This window comes from Propithecus coquereli, unplaced genomic scaffold (assembly GCF_000956105.1).
Source record: "Propithecus coquereli isolate 6110/MARCELLA unplaced genomic scaffold, Pcoq_1.0 Scaffold970, whole genome shotgun sequence".
NCBI lineage: Eukaryota > Metazoa > Chordata > Mammalia > Primates > Indriidae > Propithecus > Propithecus coquereli.
The window spans coordinates 4,334-16,094 of record NW_012156063.1 but is presented as its reverse complement, the minus strand read 5'-3'; the positions used below and the strand labels follow the sequence as shown (position 1 = coordinate 16,094).

Here is an 11,761-nt window from a genome sequence, read left to right as displayed (position 1 = left end):
CACTGCTAAAGAAGAACCTGGGGGTTTGCTTTAGCAGACACCGAGACTCCTCACAAGATTGCAGTAATTAAGACAATGTGTCTTGACACAGACGGAGAAATGGACCAGTGGAGCAGGGGCGTGTCCCGGAACAGACCTACCTGGACGTGGACAGAGCGGCAGGTCCGCCAGGGCACACCTAAGGGGGAGGAATACATAACAGCGCAAAAACAATTGGTTATTCGACTGGAAAAAAAAAATGTGAATCCCCACCTAAAGCCATAGGCACGAAATGAATTTCAGATCAAAATGTGAAGGGCAAAACTTTAAAACTTCCAGAGGAAACGTAGGAGATTATCTTTATGGCCTCAGTGGGGTGTAGGGAAGGATTTCCTAGCTCCGCATAAAAAACCATAAAGGAAAAGTTTAGGGAATTTGACAAGGTTTAGCTTAAGAACACCTGTTTGTCAAAAGACATCATAAAGAGAATGAAAAGCAAAGCAACCACCTAGAAGAAGAAACTCTGCAGTACATGTAACTGCAAATGATTATTTAATACATATCTAAAATACAACAAGAACAAAAAATTCTTAAAAATCCTTAAGAAAAAACAAAGCAATAGAAAACTAGGCAAAAAAGTCAGGGGCAGGCACCTCACAGAGGAGAAACAAGAAGGGCCCAAACTCATGAAAAGATGCTCCATTTAGCAGTCTGACAGAAATTTAAGTCTGACGATTGCAAGTGTCTACGAGGATGTGGAGCAAGAACAACCCCTGCTAGGTGTGCAAACTGGTATATCCTTACCTGACAGCAGGTAATGTTGCCCACGTGCCTGCCCCATGACGCAGTGATTCCCCTTCCTAAGCATATCCCAGAGTAACAGTTCCCAGCATGTTGTCCGTGGACTCCCGGGGCCTGGGACCCTTTCAGGGAGTCCACGGGGCAAAGCTATTTTCATAATAATAGGATGTAATTGCCGCTTCCACTGTGTCGAGACTCGCATTGATGGCGCAAAAGCAATGGCAGGTAAAGGTGCCCAGTACAAGCAAAAACACAGTGAGTATGAGTTCAGAATGTCAATGAGGCAAAACTTTTTAATTACATTAAATCTCAACCCTTGAGTACACATCCTCTTCATATTCTATGTGACGCAACGGGGCACACGCACAAAGGCCTCTCGTGCATGCAGGATGCCGGCTGTCTGCAAGGAAGCACTAGACTGACTTTGAGCGGAACTGGCCGCTGCTGTGGGTATCATTTTTACTGGAAGGAAGGACTGCTGGACAAACCATCGTAATTTGGACTTCAGTATTTGGTAGGTATTTTCTTGATAATGGGCAAATGAGCCTGTCACTTCAAAAATCCACATAACCAAAAGTTTGTTGGGGTCCTCCATGATTTTTTGTTTTGGAGGCAGGGTCTCGCTCTGTCACCTAGGTTAGAGAGCAGAGCACGATCACAACTCACTGCAACCTTCAACTCCTGGGCGGAAGCAATCCTCCCGCCTCAGCCCGCCAAGTGGCTCAGATTACAGGTGAGTGCCACCTCACCCAGCTATTCAATAATCTTTAAGAGTGTAAAAGGGGCCCCGAGACCAAAATATTTGAGAATTGATGCCCTAGAGAAAACGTGCACTCACGAATACCAGGAAACACCTGTAGGAGTGCCCACGGCAGCCATATTTATACCAGCAAAAAGCTGGAAACACAAACGTTTCATCTACCATAGGGTGGGTAAGTGAATGCCACGTGCAATCTTGATGTATTTCACAATAAAAAAAGTAATACTTGGAAACGGCCAAACAAATAGCACGGACAAAAACCCCACCCTCTAAGAGTAGCAAAATCTCCCTCCGGGTCCTGCCTCCCAGCCGCAGCTGTGCAGAACTCCCGCAGCAATCGCAGCTCCCAGAGATTGCTCGCCGACACGTGCGAGCACGTATGTGTCCTGCACCCTCCTTTTTTGGTTACACAGATGGTCACACCCTCCATACTCCACCGTTCTTCACTCCATCTTTCTCTTCCCGTGACTGGATGATCTTGGTGATTGTTCCACGCTTACAGTCGGCCTTAGCCCTTTCTAACAGTCGCACGGCGTTCTGTGTGGAAGTATTATAATTTGTAATCCAGTCCCCATGCATTGTAAAGTCATCTGCTTCTGCTGTTTGGCCTTAGACTCTGTGTGTCCCAAATATCTTTGCACGTCCGTCTTTGCGTACACGGCTGGGAGTATCTGCAGGAGAAATTCTTAGGTGTGGGAAGCCGGGGTCAAGGATGCCCTTTAAAGTGCGGATGCCGTTGCCAAGCTGCCCTCCAGAGTGGCCGCGCCCGGTCGGACGTGCAGAGCGCGCTTTCCCTGCACATGCACGACGTGCCCACCTTTGCTTACCTGAGAGGTGAAATGCAATCCCGTGTTTAGTCTGCACTTCTTTTATTACGAGGGCAGAAGACACAGTGCTTCGGTTCTGGCTCGGATTTAGCCGTTGGAAAGCACCAGGCACCGGTTCTCTGGGCTCCCGAAGGGCGGGCGGGGTCGCGATCCCGGTGTGCGGGGCCGCGCTGCCCGGGACCCCTCGCTCTGCCCGGCCGCGCGCACGGCCCGCGCTTCCCCGCGTGGCCGCTCGAGGGCGCCGGCGCCCGCCTAACGCACCCGAGCGCGCGGCCCGGCGGAGCCCGAGGCGCCCCCCGCCCCTCCCGACCCAGCCTGACCCGAGGCGCGCCCGCAGCCGGTTCCGGCCGCCCCTCCCTGGGTGGGTGACCCGCCGGGCACGTCCCGCCTCGCAGGCTTCCCGGGGTTCAGGGGCCGTCGCGGCTGCCGGAGGGGCGCGGGCCGCGTGGGGGCCCCCCAAGCCCGTCTGATGCTCTCGGGACCCCCAGAGTGGGCAGTCCCCGGGATGAGGGGTCACTGCCGGGACAGCCCTCTACCTTCGAGCCGGCCAGCCGATCCTTGTTCCCGAAAGCCTGGACGAACTCCTCAGGCCCGACGTGCCGCAGCCGCTCCTGCGCGGGGACGGAGGAGAAGGGCGGTCTGCGGAGGGCGCCTGCTGCGGACGCACCCCGTCCCCGGCCCCCCGCGAAGGTCTCTGCACCTGCCCTTCACGCCGGGGCGCGGAGACCCTGCTGTGGGCTGTCGCGGGGCTCAGCGCCGTCCGAAGGAGGCAGCCCTCCTTCCCCAGCCCGCGGGGTCGGGGAGCAGTGCCTGCGGGGAGACGCCAGGGGGCGCAGGCTCGACTCCCGGTACCGAAATGACCTGCTCCCCTGGGGGCGGCCCGGTGGCCAAGGGCATGGGACTGGGCTCAGAATCGAATCCTGGCTCTGTCCCTTCAGCAAATCACGTAACCTTTTGTGGCCCTGGTTTCCTCATCTGTGAAAAGGGAACGATACCTACCCGGCAGGAGGATGGGAACACCAGTGAGCCAGCGCGTGCAAGCGCGCGCAGGCGCTGCCCCGGAAGCAGCAGGGACGCTACAGGCGGTGAAGGTTTAACAGGAAGAAACCTGCTCCCAGCCCCCGCTCTGGGTCGGGCCCACGGCCTTGCACCCACAAGGAGCCCAGTGTGCTGAGGGCTAGGCCGGGGCATCTCCTCTGCAAGCACGAAGGGCTTGTGCAGCTGCTACGGAAAGCTGGGGCGGGCACAGTGTGTCTGTGAGTCCTGGATGGGAAAACTGAGGCCCAGGTGGGGAAGGCACCAGTCCTAGGAGGATCACACGACAGGTGGCGTCAGAGCTGAGCCCAGTTCCTCCCTCCCAGGCCCGGACCCTCAGGCAGACCAGGGACAGGCACCTCCAGCCCTCTAGTTCCTTGTGCCAGTGCTGGGAGACTGCTCCAGGGCCCGGAGTCCTCCGGAGATGCCAGCTGGCCCAGCGTGACAGGCCCAGGCCCTGGGTTATGCTGAGACCAGGTAGGGGTGGTGAGATGGAAGGGGAGGGTGGCCGTTGTTCCCTGTTGCTCCCTGCTCCGGGTCTGGGGGGACGGCGGCGCGGGCCTGCTCACCAGCTCCACGTGCGTCAGCTGCTGCGCCAGCGTGTAGGGGTCACTACAGACACCGAGGAGCTCCCGGTGGATGGCGGCTGGCGGCTTGGTCCTGTAGGAGATGGGCTTGTTGGCGCCCACCAGACCTTCCGGCCCCTGGCCCAGGGCCGCCAGCCTCTGGTGCAGAGCCTGCAGGAGCTGCTGCATCCGCTTCCGGTATGCCTGGGGGCGGGGGCGGGGTGGGAAGAGCGCACTCAGGCCCGCACACGCATCTCCAAATCTCCAGTGTCAGAGGAGGGCAGGCTCCCAGGCTCCAAAGGGAGGGGACCTGCCCCACCCTGAAACAGGACCCAACCCCGGGCAGATTGGGGAGAAGGATGCAGGGATATGGGGGGAGCTGAGAGGAGCACACATGAGGGAGGATGACACAGTGTTGCGGGGCAGCTCTCTGGGCAGCAGGGCAGAGTGGGGTGGGTGCCGCCAGGACACCAGAGGAAGGGACAGAGGAGGGAGACGGGGAACAGGCCCTGCCCTGGATGACTGGCCTTTTGTCTGGCTTTGATGGGCCCATCTCCCAGACCCAGCTCAGAGAGGCCTCCCCTGACCAGCCCTGCTTACCTGCCCTCTGCTCCCAGCAGTTCTCATCTGGGTCATCCCATGTGACTTCTTTTACGGGACCACTGTGAAGACAATCAGGTGTGTTTACTCCTGCACTAGAGTGACAGCTGCACAGGGGCTGGGAGGTCCGTGTTGCGACCTCCGTGTTAGCTGAGCCCAGCGCTGTGCACGTGGTGGGCGCTCCACAAAAAGTTATCACACCAGCGCGGTCCCTTCCCGGCCGGCCCGGGGGGCCAATTCCTTGTTTTGGCCCTTGCCTTGGCGGGTTCCGGGGTTGGAGGGGCTTGGCCCTCTTCAGGGGGCCTTTCCCTTTCCCTTCCCGGGGAACTTGGTTTTTTCCCTTTGGGGCCTTTTGTTTCCGAAAATTGCCTTCTTTTCGGTGGGTTTCTTAGTTAGGCCCCGCCCCCCAGGGTTTTGGTCCAACCCACAGAACAGGCCCGAGCTCATCAGCTCATAGCAAATGTCTCCGCCAGAGGTGGATTCGACCCCCCAGGAGCCAAGGAGTTGGCCTGGTGCTGGCGGAGGCAGCGTGGGCAGCTGGGAGCCAGGCCTCTGGCGATGGTGCGCCATCAACCAGACAGCTCGTGCCCAGAGGCCTTAGAAAGTAACAGGTGGTGAATAGTCAGAACTGCTAGGTAGTCAAGATAGGGTGAGTTTTCCTTCATGCTCTTTTGAAACACACAAAGCCTGCAGCATTCTGCAGGTGTGGCCTCTGGCATGCTGGCTGTGGGGGCCTGGGGGCCTCGACCGTTTCTTGGGGTCCTGCTGCTGTCCGAGGACTGCGGTGCCCAGCGCTCTTGTGATGGAGGTGGCTCCTCCCCAGCCCCTTATGGCAGTGCTTCTCTGTGAAGCAGCCACAGGCAGCTGCGATAGAGCCCTCAGGACACAAGGAAGGGGCAAGAGGCTGCTTAACCCTAAGCCCATGTCGTGGGGTCAGACCAGAAGGCGCCTGGGGGCTAGCTGGGCAGCGAGTGGGTAACCGGACGTCTGGCTCTTCCGCCTCTTGCCCACCAAAGGAGCGGCCTCTCTCAGCAAGGCTACGTGCCAAGATGTGATCAGCATGCTGCCTCCCAGGTTGTCATCTGAGTTCTGGGGAGATGGGGAGTGGGGTCCGGCCATGCCAGCCCTGGGGGCACAGTCGGCCCCCTGTGAGCCCCCACCCTGCATCACCCTCCACTCTCTCCCCCGCACAGCCAGAGTCCCACGAGCAGCTGCACCGGCCACACGTGTCCTCACCTCCCACTCACTCCTTGGCCACCCCGTCTGGGTGTCACTCGCATAAGACCCTACTGTCACCATAGCCAATGGCCGTTTCTCAGGCTGCATCTTCTTTGGCCACCTCCACCTCAGCCTCCTGGTTCCTCCTGCCTGCCTTTCTGTCCTGGTCTTCCGGTCTCAGTCCAGACCTCTCTTGTCACTCTTTCCCTTGTTCCTGGGTGTTCTGGTTCACGTCCACAGTGTCATTTGATGTCCACGTGTGGACAGTGCCCACGTTTACACACGCAGCGTCCCGTCTGACCTCCAGAGCCACAGGACATGGCGCACCCGAACCCTGCGCTGCACACAGGTGTCCTGCTCTCCCTGCCCAGGGCCAGCCTCATGCACACGGGCTCGGAGCCCCTCCTCCCCACCTCTCCCTCACACCCCTCCAGGCCTCACTAACCCTCTCCATTTCATTTTCTCCTATTTCCACGAGTCTCCACCACTGTCCCTGCGGTCCAGGTCACTGCTGTCTCCCTGGTGGCTGCAGCGGCCTCCCCAGTGGCCCCACTGCACCCAGGCCAGCTTCTCTCCACTCTGGCTACAGAGTGGTCTGTTCGAGGTGCAAATCTGATCACTGCTCCCTCTTCCTTAGGCACCTCCATGGCTTTTGCAAAGACAAAAGCCCCAGTGTGGCGCTAAGGCCCTACGGTCAGCTCTGGCCACGCTCAACGTGTCCCTTGCTCCCTGACTGTGCTCTGGACACAGGTCACTCTTCCACCCCTTTGACCCCTTCTCACCCTGCCTCCCCCATGTCCTGGCAGGGCCTGGGCATCGGTTTCCCTTTTGGCATGTGCCCCTTCGCCGCTGGACCAAAGCTCAGGCACCGTTTCCCCAGACAGGCCCCTGGTGCTCAGAGCACCGCAGCCTTCCGCTGCGCCACGTGCCCACGTCATGGTTTGACAGCCATCGGGGAGACCATTCCAGTCACGTGCATCTCCTCTCCGCAGACCACAAACGCTGCGCTCGGACCACAGCGGGCTGCTCTTTGCTCGTCCCAGCACAAAGGGCAGGGTCTGGCCCACTGGAGGTGCCCAGGAACAGCTGCTGGGTGGGCGACGAGCACTGTCTCACTGCCGACAGTCAGACACTCTCCCGCGAGGGTGGCAGGGCAAACTGCAGGGGCCGCACCACGATGCATCTGTGCCTGTCCCTGTAGAATCATGTGATGGCCCTATTTTTTTTTAATGTAGGTAATTTAGCAGGACTTGTTTTTATTGAACCAATATTCATTCCTAATTATTTCCTGTTTGCTAACTCATTTGGAATATTTCCAGTGGTGTTAACTTAAGCTTATCTGTTCTTTCCTGAACCTTCCGCTCCCCCTCTGATGCGGGATGGTATTTGCCTTTCTGTTTGACTTCCTCTCATTTCCTGATTTCTACACTCTGTGGGTAGATGCTTGGAGACCCCCTAGGTAAATGTGGGCAGGCAGAGACCTAAACCACTGAGAGTGTCAGGCATTCCCTGTTGCTTCGTGAACCCACGTTTACAGAGCACCAGGGTGTGCCCAGGTGGCACAGCACCTCACCCCTCCTGCCTCGGGCTGGAGCCCTCTCTCCACTGACTGCAGCTGGGAGGGTGCCCGGCAGGCTGCGAGGTCTGGAGCTGTCTTCCCATCTCTTGCCACTGACCATCTGCTGCGTGCACAGAGCTGGGTGTGAGGGCAGAAGTCGTCCGAGTGTGGCCTGGGTGGTGGCCGCGACTCTCCAGGTGTCTCCAAGCTCTCTTGGAGTGGGCATTTCACAGCTAGAACCACCTGTCCCTGGCTAGACAAGTGCTGGCCCCTGTTCTCTGAACTTGTTGAAAACCCCCTCCTGAGCCAGCCAGGGCCGACATCCTCCTGGGCTTGGCGCACCCTGAGCAGGCAGGAGCTCGCGAGGTGCTTGGGGCTCTGCTCCTTCTGCCAGCTTGTCCTCAGCATCAGCGTTCTGCCACCTCTGCCCTCGGAGGGAGCCTTGGAGGGCGGCAGTCAGTCCAGCAGATAGTCCGTGAGAGCAAGGGGAGAGAAGACCAGTCCACGGGGAGGGGCTGTCGAGTCATCCGCCTCCCAGGCTGGCCCAGTGTGGCCGGAGCACTGATGTCCTCCTGTCCTTTCTCCCACACCCGGGACTGCCACCCTCTGGGTCTTCCCTGCGCTCCCCCAGCCTCTCTCAGCCTTGGCACTGGCCCCCCTGAGCTGTAACTACTGAGTCCAACCTACCGGGAGCCCCTCAAGGGCAGGGCTGGCCATGACGCACCCCTGGGTCTCCTGCCAGCTCGGGGTGGCCCAGAGCGAACGTCCCAATGCAGTGGTCAGATGCTGGGAAGGCTTCCATGGGAGTCCCCTGAACCCACAGTCACGGAGAATGGCTTCCTCAGCTCCTCTCCAAGTTTTGTTCCCAGCTGCTGAGAGGTGGTGGGGAGTAGGGGCAGGACATGGCAGCGGGGCAGTGGGAAAGAGACTCTGATGAGGAAGCCCCCGCAGAGGGTCCAGAAGGGAGCCCCTCAGTCCTGGCCCTGTGCGTCTGCTCTATGTCCATAAGCTCTGCTGTTCTCATAGCCCTGTAAGGGAGGAATTATCACCTCCCTTTTACAGAAGGAAATTTAAGGCTTGGAGAAGTTAAGTAACTTGCCCAAAGACACACAGCTCTGAAAACACCTGTGCTCATCTCATTACCTTGTGCCTAGAACTTTATATCCTTTGATCCCATCTCTGTATGAGAAATCTTTTAAAAGATAATGCTGAAGTATTTTTGAAGCAAAAGATATAATGTCTATGGTTGGCTTACAACAAATTTGTGGGGAGGGGAAAATGACTGAAGGAATAGAAGAAACAAGTTCAGTAAAAAGTTGGTAATTGTTGGAGCTGGGTGATGAGCACAAAGGAGTTCCTAGTTCCTATTCCTTACATTTGTGCATGTTTGAAATGTTTCATAATAAAAGTTCCATAAAAGTTAAAAAAAGTGTGCCCATGTGCCTGAATTCTGGGAATAATTTGTTTCTCATTATAGCTCACGTTTATCTAGTGCTGAAATAAGAGCACGCATGATTTTGGGGACCCCTTGATGTAAAGCTGTGCAGTGGGGACAGTCACCATCCCTGTTTAGCTGATAAGGGATCTGAAGCTCAGTGTGGCAAAGCCCTTTGCCCAGGGTCACGGCGCTGTGGTTTCTGAGTCTCCACCGGGGCAGGCTGAGGTGCTCTAAGTCCTGTGGACTGGACCTTGTCAATCTGGTTCTGTGCTCCTCTGTGCTGTGTGGGAGGGCAGCAACCTGCAGTCTACCTGCCACCAACCTGTGTAAAGGGCCAGTGCCCAGAGGACATCCTTTTCGGGTGGGTGCTTTTTTGTGGCAGGGCAACTTGGGGATACTGAAGACACCAGGGAGCACCCCAGGCCGGAGCCAGGGTGGGGTGGGGGGCCTCCTATTCTAGTCCACAGCACACAGCCCTGGTGACAGGCCTGACAGGTTCTCAGGGTTGGTGAAGAGGCACTGGCTCCCCAAGGGGAACCAGCTCCGGACTTACCCCTATCCCCCACCACCCAGACACGGTTCTGCCAATGCCAGGCAGATCAAATAAGGGAGGAGAATCCTGTCTTGTCATATGACTTAGACCTCACTGCTGCTGAAGAGCTGGAGGCGTCCCCCTGGGGGAAGGAGGACGGATAAAGCAGGAGCCTGCGCTCTCAACCCCCTGCATACCCTCTACCCCACCCACCCACCTACCATCCCCACACCCATCCCTTCTCCACACACGTGCTATCACACGCCTCCGCTTTATACCCACAGGTCCGGCAATTCACTCATCTATCCTTTATCCTTCTAACATCCACCCCCTCACCCATCTACCCACCCACCCAGCCACCCACCATACACCTTTCACTTGTACTCATCTCTTCTCTGCCCACAGGCTATCTCCCCTCTATACAGGTAACCTACCCGTGGTTCCAGCAATTCACTCATCGGTCCCTCCTCCTTCCTTCCTAACATCCACCCACTCACACGTCCACCCACCCACTCACCTTCCCATCCATCTAGTCATCCATCCACCCATGTACCCATCCACCTTCCCTACTTTTCTGCCTCCCACCTTTCCATTAATCTTTGCACAGCTGCTCACCCCATACATCCACCTGCCTATGCAGTTACCCAAACACCTGTTCCCCCGTACACCATCCATAAAAGGAGCCAGCTGTCCACCCAGCCAGTCAGCTGGCACCCACTCTCCCTGACCCCATCTATCCAATCAATTCTTCCCTGACCCTGTTCTGTGCTGTATCCTAAGCCAAGTGTCCCGATCCTGAGATGGCATTATGGCTTCCTGTTGCCCAGTCTGCCTTAGCAGTCTTCCTTTGTCTTACATGCGGCTGGTTCTGCCATGTCCAGACCCACTTTGGGGCACATCAGTAGGTACCAGCTTGCCATGTTCGGTTTCTTCCTAAAGCAACTGACATGCCCCCACCCATGTTCTCTCTTTCCAGATAATGCAATACCAACGTTGCCCACAGCGTTATTCCGGGGATGCTGATAAATCTGCCCCTTCTAAATATTCCAGGAGACACCTGTCGCCATAACCTTGGGAGCTGAAGATTTTTGTCGTCCTTTCACCCATAAGGGAAGTGGGGCTCAGAGACCCTTAAGTGCTCTCCCCAGAGCAGAACAGCCGGGAGAGGAGAGTGGGCGCCGGCTACAGAGGCACCTCGTGCCCGGCACACCTGCTGCTTCCCAGCCACTGGGGTCTCCCAGCACAAGGGCCACATTTACCTGTCATGTGGTTTCGGCTGCAGGGGCGCCTCTCCCCGCCTCTTCCCCTAGCCTGCAGGGTTTACAGCTTACCCTTGGGGCTGAGGGGATCCGGAGAATCTGCCCAGACAGTGAGTGGTCCTTATCCCCACCCCTCTTGTTCTTTGGTTCATCCTGCAGAGCCCTTTTCCTGCCCCTGATTTGCAGGTCCTTGCTCAGGTCAGAACACTGACCACCAGCCCAGCCCTGGACGTGGCGCCGGGCAGGAGGAGGGAGGTCTCTGTGGCAAGAGGCCAGGACGAAGGCCGAGCCACACCAAGAGCCACCAGTGGGCTCCCTCCCCCACCATCGGAGGCCTCCGCGAGAGCAGTCCGGTGACAGTGAAGAGTCAGGCCTGCGCCCGAGGCCTGGGCCCCCTCCCTGCTCTGCAGTGCCTGATTTCCTGCGGGTCAGAAAGGGGCTGACTCTGGAGGGCGGCAGTGTGCAGCGTGGGGGACAGAGCTCTGAGGGGGCCCCACAACCGGCTTGGCCCGGATGTGAGCGTGCGGAGAGCCAGCGGCCCCGCCCGGGTTCGCCCACCTCGTCGCAGGGGGCGATGCGGCCCGCCACGTCCTTCAGGTGCCCGATGGCCGACTCCTCCTGGAAGTCCCGCGGGAAGGTCTCCGTCCACTCGGCCAGCAGCTGCAGCAGTTTGGTGCCGAACTTCCGGACCTGGGCCTGCAAGGCAAGGCCGCCGGGGTGGGCCACTGGGTGCGGGCGCCCGGCCGTCTGGGCACGGGGTGGCGGTGCCGACCCTGCTGGTTCCCCCGGGGAGTAGAGGGGGACAGATGCGCATTTGGGGCGGGGCCATCTGTGTCCGCCTGCCCAGCTTCGTCCTCCCTTTCTGCGTCTCCATTTCCCCCTGGGGACTCGCTCTCCCTCACTTCCGCCCCGGGGCGGGCCCAGATTAGTGTTGGCCAATCAGAGCATCGCACACTTCCATCCTGCACAGTGACTGGCTCACAGGTGGGCATGTGACCTAGGCTTGGCCAACGAGGTTGAGACTTTCGCCGACCTGTGGCGAATTGCTCTTCCGCGTGGTGGGAGCTGGTAGAAGGCGAGCCTGGCGCCGCAGGCCGCTGTGCCCGCGCAGCCGGGCGAGGCCGGCCGGCCGGGAGCCAGCAGCAGGGCGTTGCAGGGAGAAGTACCCCAGTTCAACGCTGTTCTTTG

General features: G+C 58.3%; 1 protein-coding gene across 1 annotated transcript in view; it reads right to left on the bottom strand.

Moving 5' to 3' along the window:
• The window catches only part of LOC105827124 (ras-GEF domain-containing family member 1C), a 33,822-nt gene extending 22,559 nt beyond the window's left edge, over window positions 1-11,263 (bottom strand). The window contains exons 1-3 of the mRNA XM_012665145.1: window positions 11,132-11,263; window positions 3,972-4,172; window positions 2,904-2,978 (exon numbers count right to left, since the gene is read on the bottom strand). Of these exons, the coding sequence (XP_012520599.1) occupies window positions 2,904-2,978; window positions 3,972-4,157 (261 nt within the window). The 5' untranslated portion in view covers window positions 4,158-4,172; window positions 11,132-11,263. The remainder of the gene's footprint in view (window positions 1-2,903; window positions 2,979-3,971; window positions 4,173-11,131) is intronic.
• Between the last annotated feature and the right edge of the window lie 498 nt (window positions 11,264-11,761).